The 24,167-nt window shown below is 48.0% G+C and overlaps 5 protein-coding genes across 5 annotated transcripts; 3 read left to right on the top strand and 2 right to left on the bottom strand.

Moving 5' to 3' along the window:
• Positions 1-757: 757 nt before the first annotated feature.
• Positions 758-1,169, top strand: LOC133111235 (histone H2A-like). The gene has a single exon (XM_061221424.1). It carries the CDS (start codon positions 758-760, stop codon positions 1,142-1,144), a length of 387 nt encoding a protein of 128 aa, XP_061077408.1. The 3' UTR covers positions 1,145-1,169.
• Positions 1,170-2,568: 1,399 nt separating this feature from the next.
• On the bottom strand, positions 2,569-3,326 carry LOC133111245 (histone H2B-like). The gene has a single exon (XM_061221431.1). It carries the CDS (start codon positions 3,167-3,169, stop codon positions 2,795-2,797), a length of 375 nt encoding a protein of 124 aa, XP_061077415.1. The 5' UTR covers positions 3,170-3,326; the 3' UTR covers positions 2,569-2,794.
• Positions 3,327-3,880: 554 nt separating this feature from the next.
• Positions 3,881-4,203, bottom strand: LOC133111272 (histone H4). Its single transcript, XM_061221459.1, has one exon. It carries the CDS (start codon positions 4,195-4,197, stop codon positions 3,886-3,888), a length of 312 nt encoding a protein of 103 aa, XP_061077443.1. The 5' UTR covers positions 4,198-4,203; the 3' UTR covers positions 3,881-3,885.
• Positions 4,204-8,091: 3,888 nt separating this feature from the next.
• On the top strand, positions 8,092-8,442 carry LOC133111265 (histone H4). The gene has a single exon (XM_061221452.1). The coding sequence runs from the start codon at positions 8,104-8,106 to the stop codon at positions 8,413-8,415; it is 312 nt and encodes a 103-aa protein (XP_061077436.1). The 5' UTR covers positions 8,092-8,103; the 3' UTR covers positions 8,416-8,442.
• A 937-nt stretch (positions 8,443-9,379) lies between these two features.
• LOC133111251 (histone H2B-like) lies at positions 9,380-9,799 on the top strand. Its single transcript, XM_061221438.1, has one exon. It carries the CDS (start codon positions 9,380-9,382, stop codon positions 9,752-9,754), a length of 375 nt encoding a protein of 124 aa, XP_061077422.1. The 3' UTR covers positions 9,755-9,799.
• Positions 9,800-24,167: the final 14,368 nt, after the last annotated feature.

The raw sequence follows: 24,167 nt of genomic DNA, 5'->3' as shown, positions 1-24,167 counted from the left end.
CACCAAGTTGTGAACATTTGTTATTGTTCCAAGGTAATATGGGAAGATCTACTGTTTCATTCTGAAAACTTTGCTATATAGGATATATGTGTAATATATACATTCTAAAAAATGTAAAGATTAATTTTGGTTATAAATCTGTATTGTGAATATAGAAAATGCATTGTAGAATGGCAGTTGCATGGCTTTGGTGGGTAAATGTCTTGTCCTATATAAAGAAACATTATGGAATGACCCAAAAAGCTATTTTAAGAGCCACCTACTTTCTCTAATCAAAGGCAAAACATCCTTTAATATGCAAATATAATTTTCTGTCACTTCAAACCGATTATTAATTTGTATACTGATTTAGATTTTTATATTGAACACGTTCTGGCCAATCGTATAAGTACATCTTATTGTGGAATGGTGGAAATCAAAGTTTACAGCGGTTATGAACCACAAGGTTATTTCCACTAATGCTGCTTTCCGACAAATAACTTCGGAATTAAGGAGAGAAAAAAAGTAGACTCATAAATAAAATATGCCGTGGACAATGATGCATGGCGTACGTGGCCGTACGTTCATTTTAGAAGCTATTGCGGAGCTTTGCATTGAATTCAGTTCTTATGTGCTGCAAGCTACGTCAAAAAATGTGTTCCGATTGGATTGGACGAAATCTCATCAACGCTACAGCCAATAGGTGGACAGAATGTTGCTATAAGGAAGACGCTCGCCGGAAGCCAGCCTTATTCTTTGTACCGACTAGACATTGAAAATGAGTGGTAGAGGTAAGACTGGTGGAAAAGCGAGGGCAAAGGCTAAAACTCGCTCATCGAGGGCTGGACTGCAGTTCCCGGTTGGTCGCGTTCACCGGCTGCTGCGTAAAGGCAACTATGCCCAGCGTGTTGGTGCCGGTGCGCCAGTTTATCTGGCTGCTGTACTCGAATATCTGACCGCTGAGATCCTGGAGTTGGCTGGTAACGCTGCCCGAGATAACAAGAAAACCCGCATCATTCCCAGACATCTGCAGCTGGCCGTACGGAACGACGAAGAGTTGAATAAGCTCCTTGGAGGCGTCACCATCGCTCAAGGCGGAGTTTTGCCGAACATCCAAGCTGTGCTGCTCCCCAAGAAGACCGAAAAGGCAGTGAAGTCGAAGTAATTCATACATCGCTCTCACGACAACCATTCACCCAAAGGCTCTTTTCAGAGCCACCCACACTCGTACGAAGTTGGAAAAGTAGCCATTGAACTTAGCTAGTTTGTCGTGTTTTGCCTCGTATTAACGTGGAATTGGGCTTTGCAATGCTTGAAACCGCTAGCATTTTCAACTCCTGCTGACGTACTCTTTGATTCACACACAGCTCTAGCTAATGGTATTGTAGCCTATGTTAGGAGAGATGGTGGAATCAGACAGGCTGGGCAATCGGTAGGGCGACACGTAATTGGCGAGTCTCATGTGATTACATTTATTTACAATTGTAACGGGATTCCCAAATCATAAAAAAATAATTGAATTCACAATTGATCACGGTTCTTTATATGTGAGACACAGCAAAATAAGCAGCTTGCTGGTCGGCCCACTGAAACGCTACACAACATATGTTTAATGCGCATCAGTTAGTCAATAGTCAATGATACCGTTCACAAATTCTTGTTGTTTTGTAAATTAATTACAAAAAGAGTTCTTCCGATCTTTGTGAATTAGCGTGTCTCTAGCAATGATTGATGGCATCCTTGTGATCTAAATTTCACAGAACAAATTGAAAAGGCGGGATTTGTGTAAAATTAGTACAGCTAAATCGTACTCTTCGTTCCTCGTTTAGACTTTCTGGACGCCCTAGTCACGCGTGAAATTGTGAAAGGCTGATGATTTATTAGTATGGTTATGTTTATTATTATTCTTATTATTCAAGCCGGGAAGGAGAAAAGTTGATTATTTTGGCAAAGGAAGCTGAAGAAACGATCCAATAGGCTTGGGGAATTAAGGCAGGGTCAGGGCCAAAGAGGGTCAATGAGTATCAAAATGCAAAATAAAAAATGTTGCACGCGTCATGCGTGCTTTATTACGGTGAACATAGATGTATAATTTCACATTTGACAGGTTCATTTGACGAAAGGCCCTTATACCCTCAGAAGTCTTCTGAAACTGGAGGGCTCATCCAGTCAGTACAGTCACAGGCTGATCGAATGAATATATACAAATACATTCTAAAAAAATATAGATTTGTACATGTATGTTCATATCGCTTGAATTTAACACGTTTAAAAGCAGTAATATGGAAAATCCGAAACCCAAGAACCACACATTTATTTCAAATCAGGAACCAATATAGCCTACATTTGAAATCATGTGGATGACATTACTACACCATGTTCAAACAATCCATTCCAAATTATGCCATGAGGCAATCAAAACAATTGTTATAGGTGTTCATTTTAGTAGTAGTAGGTACTTTATTGTCCCCGTGGGGAAATTAGTTTTCGGTAGAAAATCATTGTTACATAAAAACAGGCACAGCACATAGAGACGGACATATAACATCAACAGATCAGATCTGAAGTCCAAAATTAATTTTACTAAGGTTGAAATGAGGGATTTTATTTACATCTTGCCCAAATACCACTAAGAAATTGTGAAATAATAAGGCTAATAAATGCCACTTACATTTCAGCTCTTCATCGTTAACAAAGCTTTCATTTGGATACAAATGACTTCGACAAGAGGAATCCAGACAATGGGTTTTGTGCCTTTTTAAATAGCGTGGGTAGCTCTTAAAAGAGCCTTTGGTTTGACATGCTGCATCACATGTTACTTGGAGCTGGTGTACTTTGTGACGGCCTTGGTGCCCTCAGACACTGCATGTTTGGCCAGCTCTCCTGGCAGCAGAAGGCGCACTGCAGTCTGGATCTCCCTCGAGCTGATGGTAGAACGCTTATTGTAGTGAGCCAGACGTGAAGACTCACCAGCGATGCGCTCAAAAATATCGTTCACAAAGGAGTTCATGATGCCCATGGCCTTGGATGAAATGCCGGTGTCAGGATGCACTTGCTTCAACACCTTGTACACGTAGATAGCATAGCTCTCCTTCCTGGACTTTCTGCGCTTCTTCCCTCCTTTCGCAGCGGTTTTAGCGACAGCTTTCTTCGAACCCTTCTTGGGCGCAGACTTCGAGGGCTCAGGCATTCTTAGAGACGGTGAAACAAATAGTCCCGCTTAATTCGCGCGTCTGCATTAGAAAAGGTCTGTATGCAAATATCAGGCCCTTCTTTGCGAGTGACGTTAGACTGATTCTCATTGGTGGCCGCTTGTAGACCAAATTTACTAGGAGATTCTATTGGCTGATCTTTGCGGATAAGCTTCCACAAACGTTAAAACTATGTTCAGTAGCTATAATATAACTACCTCCACAATAAGCCTTTTTATTTCCCATATTTTGTATCTGCTGGACTTTTTACAACCTTTGTCGAAGACAAAATGGCGTTTATTGCAGCGACTTCCATTGAAGGCACCGTGCCGTAGCTCGGTTACTTCCCTAATAAGCACAGCGATACAACGGCCGTGTAGCAGATTACCAAACAAAAACACCCTCAGGTTTAAAAAAAATAAATTAAAAAAATTACCATGAAATGACGAAATCACCCTTATGTAATAGGAACATCCGGCTTTCGCCTTTAACGTCCGGGTAACGCGTTCGTCTTTGAGTGAGTCTCGTTACATTGACAACCTATAAAGTATATGCATTACATTGGGCGCACTGCTTCTAAAAGGCCAATATGAGCGTCATTATTCTATAAAGGCACACGGCGGAGAAACAATGAAACGCTGCTTTTCATAGAAGATGTGGATGGCTCTAAAAAGAGCCTTTGGGTTGTTCCGGAACGGACTTCTGGTAGAATGGTTTACCCACCGAAACCGTACAGAGTGCGACCCTGACGCTTCAGAGCATAAACTACATCCATAGCGGTGACGGTCTTTCTCTTGGCGTGCTCAGTGTAGGTGACGGCATCGCGGATCACATTCTCCAAAAACACCTTCAGAACTCCACGAGTCTCTTCGTAGATGAGACCAGATATACGCTTTACTCCTCCACGGCGAGCCAAACGACGAATTGCTGGCTTAGTAATGCCCTGGATGTTATCACGGAGAACTTTGCGATGGCGCTTAGCGCCTCCTTTCCCAAGACCTTTTCCACCTTTGCCGCGACCAGACATTTTCCAAACAATAGTGCAAAATAATACGATACTAACTTCCAGGACGACATGCATACGCATAAATGTGCACAACGACGACCTGATTGAAGCCAGGATCAGCGAAGAGGCGGTTCTACATAAAGCCCGCCTCCAGCACGCCAAGCCTTCCGAGCATTGGGGGGATTAATTTAATACCAAGCAAGTCACATAAAAACATCTTCTAATCAACATGAATCATAACGTATGCTTCCTAGATTCTTAAAATTAGAGTTGATACGAATTTATATCACCAAACTAAGACAGGACACTGCACACTAAAATGGATGGGTTGAAAATAACCCAGATTGGGTAGTTTTTGAACACACTGCTGGGTAAATATAAGCTGGGTTGATCTTATCAACAAGGAGAGTGAGTTTTTGATTTTCAGAATTTCTTTTTCCTCTTTAGAATTAGAGAACATGAAACAAAATGCATATTGTAAAAACCCTGTAAGCCATTATTTTACTGCCAAATTTTTCTTTGACCATAAGAAGGTTGAGAAAAGTAGACTATATATAGAATAACATGATGCAGTGGTTTGTTTGTTCTCCTACCTCCTCCTTTGAGTACTTTTTCAAAATAATAGAAATAATAATTTGGTAACACTGCACTTAAAGTATATGCGCAAATTGCGCAAATCTTGCATTGAACCGTGAAGAGATCAGATCAGGGCAGGGCAGGTGGTGGAGAGTGGATGTATATGTATATCTGTGCATTCCTGATTAATATCTGAATTGGTCATTTTTTTTTTTTTTTTTGCATTGCTTATAGTATTTGTCAACCTGAGGCAGGGGGAGGGGTTTGGTGTGGTCTCAACCAGAGTTGTCTAAACTGGTACTGCAATAATTTTGTTCTGTTGATAATGTCCCCACCACTGCTGAACCCACACTTATAAACCCTTTTGAAACTGAAATGCACTTTCTGATGAACAGACTTTCTTTTCCATCTCATGAAAAAAACACACAATCTTCCTCTAAAATAAATTAATCTTAAACCATGATTAAAACACTTTGATAAACACACTCCCATGTTAAAGCACACAGTGATGACTCTAGCGGACACACTATATTTGTCTTTTCTCCATGTGAATATAATAAGGCACGACTGATTCTTTAATGTATCACACAGTAGACTTCCATTGCCAATTTTGTATGACAATGGGCTTGTCCAAGTCTGGTAATATGCAATTCAAATCTAAACAAATCATTATGCATTCATAAACATTCAAGAAAAATGTATTTCTTTATTTTTGGAAAGCAATATTGTTACTGGACATTGAGTCCATAGCATTTTTCACAGATGCAACCATTCAAAGACATTTATAGACTTGAGACTTGGATTGGACTCTGGCACAGACTTCAATAAGAAAGTAGCCAAAGAGGAAATGAGAGCAATGCACATTGGCATTCCCATAGCTGTCATGGAGGAAAGGGTCACAAAACATTAGGGCTGAACACACATTATACACCAATCAGCCACAACATTATAACCACCTGCTTAAGAACGCCACTAAGAAGGTGTTTGGGAAACACTTGCAACTTAAGGATCCTTCTTAGCCGAACCCTTCTTAAGAGCGTTCTTAACTCCTTAAGAACGTTCGCTATCGGGAAACGCGGCCATTGGCTGTATGTTTGAGGTCGTTGTCCTGCTGCAGAATAAATTTGGCGCCAATCAGATGCCTCCCTGATGGTATTGCATGATGGATAAGTATCTGCCTGTATTTCTCAGCATTGAGGAGAACATTCATTCTGACCAAATCCACAACTCCATTTGCAGAAATGTAGCCCAAAACTTGCAAGGAACCTCCGCAGGTTCACCAGTCGCATTTGTTTTATATACAAATGTAGTAGCTTACACTGCAACACTGTTATTTACCACCTGTGAATTATTTGAATACAAATAAAAAAATTCAACAAACAAATCTAAAAAGATTTGTACATTGTATTTAGCCTAAGTTCACATCGCTTGAATTGAAACATTTTAAAGACAGTCATATGGAAAGATCAGATACCCAATTGCCGCACATTTATTCGGAAGCAGGAACTATATTCGAGGATGAAATATTACTGCACCATATTCAAATAATACCACTGCAAACTATGTCATCGAGCAATGAAAACAGAATTAATATTTAACTTTAAATTTGAGTAAGGAAGAAATTAGGGGTTTCATGAAACAAAATGAAATGAGTAGGACATGAGATTCAATGGAAGGACAGTGCAATATATTAAAAATAATAAATAATACAATTCAGAAACAATTATGAGTATATATTACAATGAATGAATGCAGATGAATGCAATTCACTTGTATTCTCTTCAGTTGTTCAAAAGCACAGTAAGAGTATATACACGCACCAGGCACTTTATTAGGAACATTTTTACTGTATTACACCTACTTCATGTAATTATCTAATCAGCCAATTGCGTGGAAGCAGTGCAATGCATACACTCAAGTAGATACGGGTCAGCAGCTTCAGTTAATGTTCACATCAACCATCCAAATGGGGTAAAAATGTCATCTAAATGATTTTGACCATGGAATGATTGTTGGTGGCAGACAGGGTGGTTTGAGTATCTCAGAAACTGCTGATCTCCTTCTGATTTTCAGACACACTAGTCTGTAAGGTTTGGAGCAAAAAACAAAACAACAATAATGAGCAGCAGTAATGCAGACATAAACGCAGTAATTAATGACCAGACTGGTTAAAGCTGACAGGAAGGTCCTCTTCACACTTGTCCCTGTGCTCGATCTGCACTTCCGTTGTACGTCGCTCTGGATAAGAGCATCTGCTAAATGCCTTGTAATGTAATGTAATGTAATGACAGCATCGCAAATAACCACACATTACAACAGTGGTATGCAGAAAAGCATCTCTGAACATACAATGCAACATAACTTTAAGTGGATAGGCTACAGCAGTAGAAATCTAAAAATAAGTCTAATAAATACCGAGAAAAGTGTTCACTGAGTTTATATTTTACATGAGGACAGGACATACATTTCCAATCAACTCTTTCCAGTTGGTGGCAGCAATGCCCCACAAAGATCTAAAAAAGTAAAAAATAAAATGCATTAAAAAAACCTAAAAAAAACCCGACACCATTATGACTGGTATCAAAAATATACCATTGACTGACTTTTTCAGATTAGCTAAGGGCACAGTAAACGAGTGGTATATTCTTTGCCATTGTGTCAGAGCATTATATTTATACATATATGCTTATACACTTGCCACATCAACAACACTTTTTCACGATCAGGCTTTTTTTTTTGTGGCGTTGTGCACCTGGAACGCTTGGAAAGAAGTTGGAAATTTCAACTGGGAAACTCCTACCTCTGACGATAAAAGGAAGGCAGCATAATTTTAAGAAACTGTGAAGCATAGGTTATGGGTCCTGTTGTGGTTTTATTGTTTGCTTTTTTAGAATTCTTTACAATTTAAAACACACTCAATAAATCAAAATAATGATTAAAACAGACACTTAAACTAATGAACAAGACATCAAAATAATGAAAACAAACTTTAAGAAAAAGAGTTGGAACAAATGATTACAAAATAAGAACAACTAAACTTTACAACTACATTTTTTAGCAAAATCAATATCAAATACAAAGAAACAAAGGGGGGTTAAAAGTCAATTTTAGGTCCTGTTGATTCAAATATTTTTTATTTAATTTTTTTTAAATTTTCTTTATTCAAGCGACTTGTTTGGTATTAAGTTAATCCCCCAATACTCGGAACGCTTGGCGTGCTGGAGGCGGGCTTTAGGTAGAACCGCCTCTTCGCTGATCCTGGCTTCAATCAGGTCGTCTTTGTCCAAATTGATACGTTTGCATGTGGTTTTGGAAGTCAGTACCGTATTTTCTGCGCTATTGTTTGGAAGCATGTCTGGTCGCGGCAAAGGTGGAAAAGGTCTGGGGAAAGGAGGCGCTAAGCGTCATCGCAAAGTTCTCCGTGACAACATCCAGGGCATTACTAAGCCAGCGATTCGTCGTTTGGCTCGCCGTGGAGGAGTCAAGCGTATATCCGGTCTCATTTACGAAGAGACTCGTGGAGTCTTGAAGGTGTTTTTGGAGAATGTGATCCGCGATGCCGTCACCTACACTGAGCACGCCAAGAGAAAGACCGTCACCGCTATGGATGTAGTTTATGCTCTGAAGCGTCAGGGTCGTACTCTGTACGGTTTTGGTGGGTAAAACCTTGACCGTCAACTCCGTTCTGGAACAACCCAAAGGCTCTTTTCAGAGCCACCCACATTTTCTATGAAAAGCATCGTTTCCTTGCGTCTTTTGTGTCCGTTTATAGATTCTTAACGTCTATATAGGGCTCTAAGATGTAGGCTTTACTACCATATGCACCGATTTCTGGAAAGGGCAATCCGCGATTTAGGGATTTACTTGGCGGTAGTATTTGTTAAAATACCGCAACGTGTAGGCTACCAATACGTTCTCGTTTCTAGCGAGACTTGCCCAAAGACCGGTGCGTTAACCGTAAATTAAAGATGAAATGCTAATTAAATTGGTCTTAATGATGACATTTTCTTTTGAATCGGAAGGTGTTCGTCCCGGTATCCTTATCTGCTACAAGGCCTTAATCTCGCTGTGCGTATTAGGGAGGTAGCTGAGCGACACCAAGGTGCCTTCAGTGGAAGTGGCTGAAATAATCGCGCTTTTGTGTTCGACATAATACGCAAGGCTGTACAAAATCAAGCAGATGCAAAATATGTTAAATAAAAAAGATGCATGCTGTATATTAAACATACCCTTCACGTTTGTTTAGCTTTATGATTGACATTTCTATTTGGACGGCAGAGAAGTTGCAAAAATGAACATTTTGACGTATTGCTCGAAGTGATAATGTAATATACTTTGCTTAGAATGCAGATAACTGGCAAAAATATTTCGAATTAATGAAATGTAATAAATGTACGGGAAGCGGAGGCGCGGGGCTATAAAGAAGACTGCGTTCCTTTGTTCCGAAGGAGGATGGCCTTTAGGGATCAGCCAATAGAGTCGACCGCAAGGTTTTGTCTACGAACGGCCTCCAATGAGAATCAGTCTAACGTCGCTCGCAAGAAGGGCCTGAATATTAGCATACTCAGCTTTTAAAATGCAGAAGACCGGTTAACGTGGGACTATTCGTTTTTTCGTATCTGTAAAGATGCCTGAGCCTGCGAAGTCTGCACCCAAGAAGGGTTCGAAGAAAGCCGTCACTAAGACCGCTGCGAAAGGAGGGAAGAAACGCAGAAAGTCCAGGAAGGAGAGTTACGCTATCTACGTGTACAAGGTTTTGAAGCAAGTGCATCCTGACACCGGCATTTCATCCAAGGCAATGGGCATCATGAATTCTTTTGTGAACGACATTTTTGAGCGTATTGCTGGTGAGTCTTCCCGCTTGGCTCACTACAATAAGCGTTCTACCATTACTTCAAGGGAGATCCAGACTGCAGTGCGCCTCCTTCTGCCAGGAGAGCTGGCTAAACACGCAGTGTCTGAAGGTACTAAAGCCGTCACAAAGTACACCAGCTCCAAGTAACTTGCGATGCAACAAATCAAACCAAAGGCTCTTTTAAGAGCCACCCACGTTTTCTATGAAAAGCAGAATTTCCTATATTCCGTAATATGTTGGGTTTTATTGGAGTCCTATCGGTAGCTATTGTAAAGGCAGCACGATAACTGCTTTTTATATTTTTGCGCTATTTGGTGCGCTGGTGATATACACACGCAGGAGGTCCCCAAACAAGTCTGATCTTATGTTGAATCAAGTAGTGCTGCTTGGTTGGGCGTTCTTAATTGTGGGCGGGAAAGGCAGGGTAGGAGTAATGTAGGCTTTGTGGATATGGTGAACATCATCGTTTGAATGTGTAAATAAAATGCATTGTATTCAAATGACGTAGTATGTGCTATGATATTGATATGATTTAAGATGTTTACATTGAAAATGGATTGTAATTAGATAACTTGATAACGCTCTTTAAAAATCCAAGCAATTGTGGTATAAGTATTCGTTTGACTGCGGCAATGAAACTCATGAAGAGACACTTCCTAGCCAATGTACCTTGTGAGATTTAAATGCGTGGTGCTGATATGAACCAAACAAACATTTGTAGAAAAACCGGTTGGGATTAATATATGTGTAACCGATTGTTTGGGCGGCACAGGCATGATACAAAAATGTTCACGTTTTTATTTGAACATTGTTTAAAGCAAAGTTTAGCTCAAAGGTAGAATGTAATGTACCTTGATTAGAATGTAGGTAACAGCAGAGTAACCTACATTAAGAATTCATTCAAATTTTAAAAAAGTAGGAATTAATGGCAAGCTGATTTTAAAAAGTGCAATTCCTTTGTTCAATAGGAAGATGACCGTTATTTTTGTATAACCCGCCATATTCAACCAATACATTTTGTAAATAATGTTGTGGACAAACAGCTTCCAATAAGAAGTGGTCTGACGTCATCGGAAAAAAGGGCATGCAAATTTGCATAGATCGTTGGGCAAACACTTGAATTACGGAACAGGATCGTGAATCGGCACATTATCGTGCGAAATGCTTGAGCAAGTAAAGTCCGCGCCCAAGAAGGGCTCAAGAATGCCCGTCGTCGTAGGGGGAGATTTCAACTGTGTCTTAAGAGATGAGGACCGCAGCAAACCAAGACCGGATCGCTCCGGCACACTGCTGCGGTCCCTCATCGAGGATTTCTCCCTCTACGACGCCGGGGGCGCCTCTCCTCCCCAGCATACGTTTGTGAGTTCCTCTGGCTCCTCCTCATCCAGAATTGACATGTTTCTGCTCTCCCCAGGCCTGAGGGTGCACAGCTATTCCACCAAGGCGGTGCACTTCTCGGACCACCACATGGTGACCGTGACCCTGGTCTGGGAGAAATCGATAACCGAATGGCGAATGAACATCAGCCATCTCCAAGACCCCCAGGTGCGTCTTTCCTTCTCGAGAAGATACCTGGAGTGGGTGAGTCTGAAATATCACTTTGACTCCCCGGTGGAGTGGTGGGAGATGGTGAAGGAGCGAGTGCGGGGCTACTTCCGGGCAGTCGGGCGGAGGAAGGCGAGGGAAAGGAGGGCAGTTGTTGAACGCCACAATGCTGCCCTCCAAAGACTAAGCCTCCTCCAGTCCCGAGGCCTGGATGTTAGCAGCGAAATCGCGCAAGCTCGGCAGAGCCTCACCACCCTCTACTGGGAAGAGCGGAAGAAACAGACCTTCCGCTCCAAACTCCAGGGCCTCGAGGAGGATGAGAAGTGCACATGGTTCTTCTTCCGCAGGGCACGGACCAAGACGAATAACATCTTGTCAAGAACAGCAGAGGTGTGGTGGTGTCTGAAGAGGCGGAGGTCCATGAGGTGGCCAGGGAGTTCTACGAGGGCCTTTACAGCGAGAGGCCCTCAGACGGGGCTCTCATGGACACCTTCCTGGGCTGCCTGGACAGACGCCTGGGAGATGAGCAGATGGAGGCGGAGTTGAGCACTGAGGAGCTCACCAGGGCCGTGCACTCCCTGAATACACACAAAGCTCCGGGCCCTGACGGAATCCCAGCTGAGTTTTACCAGGCTCACTGGGATCTCCTGAAGGGGGATGTGGCGGAAGTGTTCAGGGCTGCGTACAGGGAGGGGCGGTTAGGCGCCTCACTGAGACAGAGCTCAGTAGCTCTTGTCCCAAAGAAGGGGGACCTGAAGGACCTCCGCAACTGGCGGCCGATCAACCTCCTCTCAGTTGATTATAAGATCATGGCGAAGGCGCTGATGGGGAGGTTCCAAGGCCTGATAACATCGGTGATCGGACCGGACCAGACCTGCAGTGTGCAGGGGAGTTCCATAAATGACAACCTGCTCCTCGTGAGGGATCTAATCATCGACTCCGGGGAGCGGAGGTCCCCCTTGTGCCTTCTCAGCCTCGATCAAGAGAAGGCATTTGACCGGGTGAGTCATGTGTGCTTGGAGAGAGTGCTAGAGAAAATGAACATTCCTGGCCCCCTCTTGTGCTGGACAAAAATCTGTCTGACAGACATAACGGGCAGAGTAGTTGTCAATCGGCAGCCCTCTGCCCCGTTCAATGTCAGGTCCGGCGTTAGGCAGGGGTGCCCTCTAGCATCTCTCCTGTATGTCATCTACCTGAAACCGTTCCTCCAGGCCCTCAGGACCAATCCAGGGGTGGTGGGCTAACCACTACCTGGAGCCGGGGGGGAACGGCTAAAGGTGATGGCGTACATGGATGACATTGCCATCGTCGCCACAGACAGTCGTTCTATCGCTTGTGCCACCAAGGTGTTGGACGACTTCTGTGTGGCCACTGGCGCCCTGGTCAACAGGGACAAGAGTGAAATGTTTCTGTCTCCACATTGGAGTGAGGAGCTGACCGTTTCTTTCCCTGTGCGTAGGAATACCATCAAGCTCCTGGGGGTGACCTTCCAGGCTGACGGAGGAGGGAGAACCAGCTGGGAGGGAGCCCTCAGCCACGTCCAAAATAAAATCAGGAGCTGGAGTGGACGGCCCTTGACCATGGCGGGTAAGATCCTTGTCCTGAAGGCAATTGTCCTACCCATTCTGCTCTGTGTGGGGAGCGTGTTTCCCCCAGACAAAGCCACCGGGAAGTTAATCACCCGGATGGCTTTCCTCTTTGTCTGGGGGAGCACTCTGGAAAAACTGAAACGTGTCACCCTCCTCAAGGAGGAGCGGAATGGGGGGCGGGGGGTCCCAGACATTGTAACCATCATTATGGTGCAGGGTCTGGCCACCCTTGTCCAGAATGCAGGGAAGGTGGGTAAGGCCTCTGGCACCTTTGCCAGGTACTATGCCACCCCCTTCCTCAGAGCAATGGGCTTGGGTGTGCTGGACCTCATCATACCCTATAGCTGGGACCCCCCCTACGTCTACCGAGCCCTGAAGGACTTTGCCTACAGGACGGATCTGCCCAGGGCTGGCCTAACCTCATGGAGCTACAAAATGATTATGGCTCATTTAAGATCTGGCCAAATTGCAACGCTCCCGAGGGGGGGGCCAGACCTGGACCCGCAAGTCATCTGGGCAAATGTGACACACAAATGTCTCACAAACAAACAAAAAGACATTGCCTGGATGACAGCCCATAGGTGTCTCCCCACAAGAACCTTTATGTATCGCCGGCACTTAGCCCTGACTGAACGCTGCCCCCACGGATGCACTGACTCAGAACACATTCACCACCTGTTCTGGGAGTGCTCCGTGGCCAGGCGGGTCTGGGGCCTTGTTTGTTCCTCTGTCTCCCTGAGCAGGTTCCTGCCGAGGTCCTCCCTGATGGCTGAGGGCATCCTCTACGGTCCGCCGGGGGGATGCAAGACCACCGTGCTCCAGCGTCAGTTGAGGATCATTAACATTGTAAAGCAGGTCCTGTGGGAGACGAGGAACATCAAGGTCTACCAAAAAACAACTGTAGACCTGATCACTCTCCAGAGGAGGATACAAAACCTCCAAGACAAGGTCAACAAGACCCTGGTGAGAGAGAAATGGGGGGTGGACCACTGGAAAGAACTGGTTAGATAGTCCACCCCCCCAAGAGGGGCAAGAGGTCCTCAACACCTGCTGAACCCGAGCAAGATGGACCCCATTTTTAAACAGCCTTGCCCGTTTTGGGCTTTCTTAAAAGCTCACTTTGTTGCTTTCCTTTTGTTTTGATATGATTTCTAGAGACGTGTTTTGTTTTGTTTAAACATCTGTTTGCACACCTTTGTTTGAAGTTATGTTTCATTTAATTTAGAAGTGTTGTCTTCCGTTGAAAGTAATGCTTGTTTTTGTTAAATATTCTTTTGTGTTATTGAGTGTGTTTTAAAAAAAGAAAAAAGATTTTAAATTGTCAAAAGAAATTATAAAAACCAATAAAACAACCCCAAGAAGGGCTCAAAGAAAGCCGTCTCCAAGACTACTGTGAAAGGAGGAAAGAAACCCAGAAATTCCAGGAAGGAGAGCTATGCTATCTACGTGTACAAGGTCTTGAAGCAAGTGGATCCTGATACTGGCATTTCATCTAAAGCCAAGATCATGAACTCCTTTGTGAACGACATTTTTGAGCGCATTGCTGGTGAGTCTTCCCGTTTGGCTCACTACAACAATCGTTCTACCATCAGCTCGAGGGAGATCCAGACTGCAGTGCGCCTTCTGCTGCCAGGAGAGCTGGCCAAACACGCAGTGTCTGAGGGTACTAAGGCCGTAACCAAGTACACCAGCTCCAAGTAACCTGTTATGCAACAAATAAAACCAAAGGCTATTTTAAGAGCCACCCACGTTTTCTATGAAAAGCATAATTTCTTGGTTTTGGAGCAAAATAAAATTTATTTATTAATGCTGTGCCTCTGAAGAGCTGAAATGCAAGTGAATGGTCTTCAATGACATTGTTTCGTTGAACATTTTAGTTAAATTGTGTCCTATTTCAATCCATTTTCTGTTTTCATTGCATCAGAACCCATCCTTTCAATCTAAATACAATTTTAACTCCGGCAATCTGAGCCGCGTTTCCCGACGACGGCGTTTTACCACGTCCCGACGGTGTCTCTTAGCGTTTTACCACGTCCCGACGGTGTCTCTTAGCGTTTTACCACGTCCCGACGGTGTCTCTTAGCGTTTTACCACGTCCCGACGGTGTCTCAGCGTTTTACCACGTCCCGACGGTGTCTCAGCGTTTTACCACGTCCCGACGACGGTGTCTCTTAGCGTTTTACCACGTCCCGACGGTGTCTCTTAGCGTTTTACCACGTCCCGACGGTGTCTCTTAGCGTTTTACCACGTCCCGACGACGGTGTCTCTTAGCGTTTTACCACGTCCGGACGGTGTCTCAGCGTTTTACCACGTCCCGACGGTGTCTCAGCGTTTTACCACGTCCCGACGGTGTCTCTTAGCGTTTTACCACGTCCCGACGGTGTCTCTTAGCGTTTTACCACGTCCCGACGGTGTCTCTTAGCGTTTTACCACGTCCCGACGGTGTCTCAGCGTTTTACCACGTCCCGACGGTGTCTCAGCGTTTTACCACGTCCCGACGACGGTGTCTCTTAGCGTTTTACCACGTCCCGACGACGGTGTCTCTTAGCGTTTTACCATGTCCCGACGGTGTCTCTCAGCGTTTTACCACGTCCCGACGACGGTGTCTCAGCGTTTTACCGACGGTGTCTCTCAGCGTTTTACCACGTCCCGACGACGGTGTCTCAGCGTTTTACCGACGGTGTCTCTTAGCGTTTTACCACGTCCCGACGGTGTCTCTTAGCGTTTTACCACGTCCCGACGACGGTGTTTCTTAGCGTTTTACCACGTCCCGACGGTGTCTCTTAGCGTTTTACCACGTCCCGACGGTGTCTCTTAGCGTTTTACCGCGTCCCGACGGTGTCTCTTAGCGTTTTACCACGTCCCGACGGTGTCTCTTAGCGTTTTACCACGTCCCGACGGTGTCTCTTAGCGTTTTACCACGTCCCGACGGTGTCTCTTAGCGTTTTACCACGTCCCGACGGTGTCTCAGCGTTTTACCACGTCCCGACGACGGTGTCTCTTAGCGTTTTACCACGTCCCGACGGTGTCTCTTAGCGTTTTACCACGTCCCGACGGTGTCTCTTAGCGTTTTACCACGTCCCGACGGTGTCTCAGCGTTTTACCACGTCCCGACGGTGTCTCTTAGCGTTTTACCACGTCCCGACGACGGTGTCTCTTAGCGTTTTACCACGTCCCGACGGTGTCTCTTAGCGTTTTACCACGTCCCGACGGTGTCTCAGCGTTTTACCACGTCCCGACGGTGTCTCTTAGCGTTTTACCACGTCCCGACGACGGTGTCTCTTAGCGTTTTACCACGTCCCGACGACGGTGTCTCTTAGCGTTTTACCACGTCCCGACGACGGTGTCTCTTAGCGTTTTACCACGTCCCGACGGTGTCTCTTAGCGTTTTACCACGTCCCGACGGTGTCTCTTAGCGTTTTACCACGTCCCGACGGTGTCTCTTAGCGTTTTACCACGTCCCGACGGTGTCTCTTAGCGTTTTACCACGTCCCGACGGTGTCTCTTAGCGTTTTACCACGTCCCGACGGTGTCTCAGCGTTTTACCACATCCCGACGACGGTGTCTCTTAGCGTTTTACCACGTCCCGACGACGGTGTCTCTTAGCGTTTTACCACGTCCCGAGGACGGTGTCTCTTAGCGTTTTACCACGTCCCGACGGTGTCTCTTAGCGTTTTACCACGTCCCGACGGTGTCTCTTAGCGTTTTACCACGTCCCGACGGTGTCTCTTAGCGTTTCACCACGTCCCGACGGTGTCTCTTAGCGTTTTACCACGTCCCGACGACGGTGTCTCTTAGCGTTTTACCACGTCCCGACGGTGTCTCTTAGCGTTTTACCACGTCCCGACGGTGTCGCAGCGTTTTACCACGTCCCGACGGTGTCTCTTAGCGTTTTACCACGTCCCGACGACGGTGTCTCTTAGCGTTTTACCATGTCCCGACGGTGTCTCTCAGCGTTTTACCACGTCCCGACGACGGTGTCTCAGCGTTTTACCGACGGTGTCTCTCAGCGTTTTACCACGTCCCGACGACGGTGTCTCAGCGTTTTACCGACGGTGTCTCTTAGTGTTTTACCACGTCCCGACGGTGTCTCTTAGCGTTTTACCACGTCCCGACGACGGTGTCTCTTAGCGTTTTACCATGTCCCGACGGTGTCTCTCAGCGTTTTACCACGTCCCGACGACGGTGTCTCAGCGTTTTACCGACGGTGTCTCTCAGCGTTTTACCACGTCCCGACGACGGTGTCTCAGCGTTTTACCGACGGTGTCTCTTAGCGTTTTACCACGTCCCGACGACGGTGTCTCAGCGTTTTACCGACGGTGTCTCTTAGCGTTTTACCACGTCCCGACGGTGTCTCTTAGCGTTTTACCGACGGTGTCTCTTAGCGTTTTACCACGTCACGAAAGGTATACCGTAATACAGTTTTCTAAGTGCGTTCCCCGAACTATTCCTGAGGAAGTTGCTTAAGGCATAGTTTATTAAGACAGTTGATGTATTCTTCAAGGGTTCCGATTGTATCTGTATGGTCACATAGGACTCGGAACCATACTGTCCTCTCCGGTCCTCTTTCTCAGATCCTCTTTGCACTTGTACTTGTGTTTGATCTGCAATTCGTTGTGCGTCGCTCTGGATAAGACCGTCTGCTAAATGACTTGTAATGTAATGTAATGCTTCGCCATACGACGTTACTAGGCCAATCGACAATCGATTATTCACTCCATGCAACGACTGCTTGACTGCGTTATGAGAGAAAGTAGTGTTGTTTATAAATAAAACACTGCAAGAATACTTTAAAATATTGCATTTATTACGACTGGCGGGAACTAATATAATTACAAACTAACAAACTTATCCAACATATTGTGGTGCCTGGGGGTAAATCCTGAGGCCGTGGGTGGGCCCAGCTGAAATCCAAGACACAGGAGTCAGTAATCCAGAAAAAATTAGACTTTTTATTTTTTCTGTTTTCTTTTTTTTTTCCGTTGGGGTATTGCTGATAGCGCCCCCCCTCAGGGCAAGGGTAGTAAAACGGGAGAAAATAAAAGGGCCGTTGAGGCAAAACTAAATTAGGTTCTTCCCAGACCGGGGTATTCTTCAGGGCCTCCTTCCTTCTTCACTCCGGGGCCGCGTCAGGGCTGGGGGAAGCACACAGAGATAGGGTTAGGTAAGGGGGCTCAATTATCCTCACGTGTCCGTTGGTAATGGTGGGGCCTCCTTTTAGGTTTAATCCTCCAGGTCAGTACGGTAGAGGCTCTTTCCTCTGCTCTTCCTTCCTCGGCATAGGCGCCGACCGACTCCGTTTGCAGCCTCGACCGCGCCTTAAATATCTTCCCCTGCTCATTAGGGAAAAGAGCTGCAGCTGAGTCAGTAGTTTTCCACCGTGTTCACTTACGTGCGCTGTCCGGGGTCCTGGACCTGCAGGTAGAGGGTTCTCTCTCCATGGTGCTGATCTCCCCATCACTTCCCTAGGAAAATAGACCCCTTCGCATACCTCTCCCAATGCATAACGGTTGCAGGGTTGCGTTGTGCGGGCCCTTCTGGGGTTCTCTACCCACGTGGCGCAACATGCAGGAGCAGGGGCGCCACATATTCCCCCCCTCAGCTCCAAGCCCCGGGCGGGAGCGTCTGCCCCTAGGCCATCCTCTCTCCTGGATAGCGCATCAGCATTCTGGTGCAGCTTCCCAGCACGATGCTCCACCTTGAACCTGTAGGGTTGCAGCTCTAAAAACCAGCGGGTCACTCGGGCATTGCTGTCCCGGTTAAGGTACATCCATTTTAAGGGGGCATGATCAGTCACCAACAAGAACTCACGGTCGAGTAGGTAGTAGCGTAATTTACCTACTGCCCATTTGATGGCGAGGCATTCCTTCTCGACCGTGGCGTAATTCTTCTCATGGCTGAGGAGTTTCCGGCTGATGTACGTCATTGGGTGCTCCACTCCGTCCTGGATCTGCGAGAGTACAGCCCCAAGTCCCACTTCCGATGCGTCGGTCTGCAGCACAAAGGTTTTCTTAAAATCAGGGGTGATCAGTACCGGTTCCTCCCCCAGGGCTGCCCGTAAGTCCAGGAAGGCTGCAGTGGCGAGGGGGTTCCACTGGACCCGGTTGGGCTGCTCCTTTTTGGTGAGGTCGTGGAGCGGGGCTGCTCGTGCTGCAAACTCTGGAACAAACTGTCGGTAGTACCCCACCAGACCCAGGAACATTCTCACCTGCTTCTTGGTGGCCGGTTGGGGCCAGGTGACGATGCTGTCGACCTTGTTCGACTGGGGCTTCACCCGTCCCCTCCCGACAGTGTGGCCAAGATAGGCCGCTTCCTCCAGTCCGAGCCGGCACTTCGCAGGGTTAGCTGTCAGCCCGGCCTCCCTCAGTGACGTCAGCACAGCTTCGATCCTGCCGACGTGACTGTCCCAGTCGGTGCTGTGTATGATTATGTCATCCAAGTAGGCTGCGCAATACATCTGGTGGGGCCGTAACACCTGGTCCATCAGTCGCTGGAACGTGGCTGGGGCTCCATGTACGCCGAAGGGGAGGACTGTGTATTGGTAGAGGCCCGTGGGGGTCGCAAAGGCCGTCTTCTCCCTGGCACGGGGGGTTAGGGGAACTTGCCAATATCCCCGCGTCAGGTCCAGGGTGCTTATGAATCGGGCCGGTCCCAGCCGCTCGATGAGTTCGTCCACTCTCGGCATGGGGTACGCGTCACACAGGGAGATGTCGTTCAGCCGGCGGAAGTCGTTGCAGAACCGCCAGCTCCCATCCGGCTTGGGGACCAGCACCACGGGACTGGACCAGGCACTGCGGCTTTCCTCAATGACCCCGAGGTCAAGCATTTTCCTCACCTCCTCCTGTATGGCGTGTCTGCGAGCTTCCGGGATTCGGTAGGGTCGTAGCTTCACCGTCTTCCCTGGTTCGGTGCTGATGTCGTGGGTGATCAGGTGGGTGCGGCCAGGCATAGTCGAGAAGACGTCCCGGTTCCGGTCGACCAGCTCACGTAGCGCTTGCTTCTGCCGGCAGCTCAACTGCTCTCCCATCCTCACATCAGGGGTCGGTGGTGGGACACACTGGGCGGAGAGGGCTGGGGTCGGAGCTGGGGGTGGCTCATGCCATCTCTTCATCAGATTAACATGGTAGATCTGGAGGTGGCGTCGTCGCCCCGGCTGCCTCACCCGGTAGTTCACTGGTCCCGTGCGTTCCACGACCTCATACGGCCCATGCCATTGGGCCAGAAATTTACACTCACTGGTGGGGACTAGGATCATCACCTTGTCTCCTGGGACAAATTCTCTCACCTGCGCTCCCCGGTTATACAGCCTGGCTTGCTCTTGTTGGACCTGTTCCATGTGGGCCCTCATCATGGGCCAGATCTGGGCCATCCGCCGGTCCATTTGTTCCACATGTTCGATCAGGCTGCGGGATTTGGACGGTTGCTGTTCCCAGGCCTCCTTTGCCAGGTCTAGTAGTCCCCGAGGTCGTCGGCCATATAATAGTTCAAATGGAGCGAAGCCGGTCGTGCTCTGGGGTACCTCTCTGACTGAAAAGAGGAGATAGGGTAAGAGCTGGTCCCAGTCCTTACCGTCAGTCTCGATTGTCTTCCTCAGCATGGACTTGAGGGTTTTGTTGAACCTCTCCACTAGCCCATCGGTTTGGGGGTGGTAGACGGAGGTCCGCAGTTGGGTCACGTGTAGCAGCCGGCACATCTCTTTTAGGACCCCTGACATGAAGCACGTTCCTTGGTCTGTCAGGAGTTCCTCCGCTATCCCGACCCGGCTAAAGAGCATGAACAACTCCTTGGCCACTGCCTTTCCTGTCGCAGTCCTGAGCGGGATAGCTTCTGGGTAGCGAGTCGCATAGTCCAAGATCACCAGGATGTACCGATGTCCCCGGCTGGACTTCGGCAAGGGCCCCAGGATGTCCATCGCGATCCTCCTGAAGGGTACATCGATAACAGGAAGGGGGATTAGTGGGTTTCTCAGGGTTACCTTAGGGCTATGGAGTTGGCACACAGCGCAGTGGCGGCAGTAGTCCTCCACAGCCTTTTTCACCCCGGGCCAATAGAACCTCGCCAGGATCCTCTCGTAGGTCTTCTCCCTTCCCAGATGGGCTCCCAGTAGGTGAGTGTGGCCTAAATAGAGGACTCGGGACACAAACGGTTGGGGTACGAGCAGCTGCTCGACTTCCTCCCCCTGTGGGTTACAGACCCGATAGAGCAGGTCACGTTTTACCCTGAAGAAGGGATAAGCTGGTGTACTCACCGCCCCTTGGGGTACCCCGTTAATGTCTCGGGCGTCGCTCCAGGCTTGAGCGAACTTGGGCTCGTTTAGTTGGGCAGTGCCGAAGCGGGTGGGCGCTTCGGCCTCCTCGCTCGTCTCTCGGGGCCCATCCGAGAAGGCCAGACGGACGTCTTTCTCCGGGGGCAGGGCCTCCCCAAGCTCTTTTTCGGTCGCGGTGACGGTTCCACTGGTGGCCGGGGGGTTTGGTTGGCGTTCCCACTCTGGTAGCGGGGCCTCTACTTCACTGTCCCCAGATGTCACTGCCCAGACTGGATGGGGGGTGCGGCGGGCCGCCCGTCGGGGCCGTCGTGGCCTCATCTCGTTCGGAGACCGGGGCCCCTCCTCCCAATAGGTCCGGAACAAAGGGCAGTCTCTTCCCATTAACACAGGTACGGGTAGATTTGGTACCACTCCTGCTCTCACCGAGTGGGTTCCCCGTGGGGTGATTAGGTCCACCCACACCGTGGGGTATTTCCTGGTGTCCCCATGGATGCATGCCACAGCCACCTCTTCACCCCTCTCTTCTCCCGCAAATTCTGGTCGCAGCAGGGTGATGGCGCTGCCCGAGTCGAGCACTGCTTCAGTGTCCCGGTCCCCCACTCGTACCGGGAATCTGGGGGCCTCCGTACTCTGATGTGCCCAGCAGGTGGTCAGGTACAGGCAGGGGTGCACGGGGCTGCTCGCACCACTGGCGGTGGGCCTGGACACCTCCTTCCCAGGGCAGTTCCTGACTAGATGCCCCTCCTCTCCGCAGTTGTAGCATCTCCACTCAGGCCGTGGTCTCCCTGTATTGGGTCTGCCCCGGCGATTTGGGTTAGGGAGGGGCGGTGGGTGCTTCACAGGTTGTGGGCCCTGGGTTGGTTGGCTCTGGGTTTCGGTGCGTTCTGGTTGGAGCATCTGCTGGGTTACCTGATGGTTTTCAAGGAGGGCCACTAGGAGGTCTACCGAGGCGGGTCCCACCTGGGCTACGTATTGTTTGGCCTCCTTCGGTAGGGCGCGGGTGCATCGGTCCAACACGACCCTCTCCAACAGGGGTGGCCCCTCTCCCTCGGCCAGCCAGCTCTTAGTCAAGCGGGTCAGGGCGGCGATTTGGGACCGGGTAGGCTGGGAGGCATCATATGACCATTCGTGGTAGCGCTGGGCTCGTGCGGGGAGGCTGAGCCCATATCGGGCCAGGATGGCTTTCTTCAACTTGAGGTAGTCGGTGGCATCAGCCCCGGCCATATCCCGGTAGGCCTGTTGGGCCTCCCCCATTAAGAAAGGGGCTAGTATGGCCGCCCAGTCTGCTGGCGGCCATTCTTCACGTTGAGCTGCTTGCTCGAACACGTGGAGGTACGCCTCGACGTCATCGTCGCCCGTCATCTTCATCAATACATCTCGTGGGGTCCATCTCAACCCGTCGCGTGGAGATAGGCGACAGAGTTCAACCACCGCTTCCTGCAGGGCCCGCTGGGACTTTGCCAGCTCGGTGATGACCGCTTCCAACATCATCCCTCGGGACTCCTCCTCTGCTTCTGCCTCTTGCATCTCGGCCAGGGTAGGTGCAGCCAGCCGTGTCCTTCGTCTCCCTTCACTGGGGGGTGTGACCTCCATTCGCGGTGACCTCAGTCGCGTTGATTCTTCCGTCCAGACAAACTTTCCCAGCGTGGCATCAGTGTGCCCGCATTCTCCACCATATGTGGTGCCTGGGGGTAAATCCTGAGGCCGTGGGTGGGCCCAGCTGAAATCCAAGACACAGGAGTCAGTAATCCAGAAAAAATTAGACTTTTTATTTTTTCTGTTTTCTTTTTTTTTTTTCGTTGGGGTATTGCTGATAGCGCCCCCCCTCAGGGCAAGGGTAGTAAAACGGGAGAAAATAAAAGGGCCGTTGAGGCAAAACTAAATTAGGTTCTTCCCAGACCGGGGTATTCTTCAGGGCCTCCTTCCTTCTTCACTCCGGGGCCGCGTCAGGGCTGGGGGAAGCACACAGAGATAGGGTTAGGTAAGGGGGCTCAATTATCCTCACGTGTCCGTTGGTAATGGTGGGGCCTCCTTTTAGGTTTAATCCTCCAGGTCAGTACGGTAGAGGCTCTTTCCTCTGCTCTTCCTTCCTCGGCATAGGCGCCGACCGACTCCGTTTGCAGCCTCGACCGCGCCTTAAATATCTTCCCCTGCTCATTAGGGAAAAGAGCTGCAGCTGAGTCAGTAGTTTTCCACCGTGTTCACTTACGTGCGCTGTCCGGGGTCCTGGACCTGCAGGTAGAGGGTTCTCTCTCCATGGTGCTGATCTCCCCATCACTTCCCTAGGAAAATAGACCCCTTCGCATACCTCTCCCAATGCATAACGGTTGCAGGGTTGCGTTGTGCGGGCCCTTCTGGGGTTCTCTACCCACGTGGCGCAACATGCAGGAGCAGGGGCGCCACAATATATATAATTTTTGCAAAATAGGTGCAAGAATACAGCTCCTCAGATTGTGGTAGCCTATCACACCTTGTCCCACTACGCCACCTGGTAGTACGCCTTCTTTGGCATGTCAAGTTTTATTTACATTCTTTTTTAAATCGTTGTCAAAGTCCCTGAAATGACTTTGCAATCAGGGTTAATTTGCCAGAAGCACCATCACATTACTGGAGTAATTCACTATTTTCTCTGATTATGTTTTTAATAAAAGCGCATCAACAAGCAAAACGCTCCACCAAAGAAGCGGTCCCACAGCTTCACAGCAAATGAAATGGATTAACATTTTTGATATTGTCAGAGGACGTGGCGCTGAATAAAGAAACATTATTTTCCTGTTTTTGGACTACGGTGTCCAACAAAACAAAGAAAGAACCATTAAATTTCCAATAGAGAGAGTCAGTCTATAAATATAATTTAAAAGGCAATGCACAACATTACAACTACAACTGTAGAATTATTAGTGTACATATTGCTTATTACATATTACAGATTGAGATGTAACTCAACTGATTTCAGAGGCTTGCGGTCGTAACAGTGGTGGCCACTAGCGGAGTGAGCTGACAACATCGAGAAGGTATAGCTAAGTGGTCCAGCCTTACGAAAGTAGGACGTCCAGAAGGTGTGCTTAGCTAAGAACGTTTCGGGAAACATTCAGGTAGAACTTGAAGTATAATTTCCGAACCACGTGGCGTTAAGAACGCTTCGGCAAACGCAGCCACG

This window comes from Conger conger, chromosome 15 (genome assembly GCF_963514075.1).
Source record: "Conger conger chromosome 15, fConCon1.1, whole genome shotgun sequence".
NCBI lineage: Eukaryota > Metazoa > Chordata > Actinopteri > Anguilliformes > Congridae > Conger > Conger conger.
Note: the sequence above shows the minus strand (reverse complement) of the source record. Positions and strands in the feature narration are given on the sequence as shown.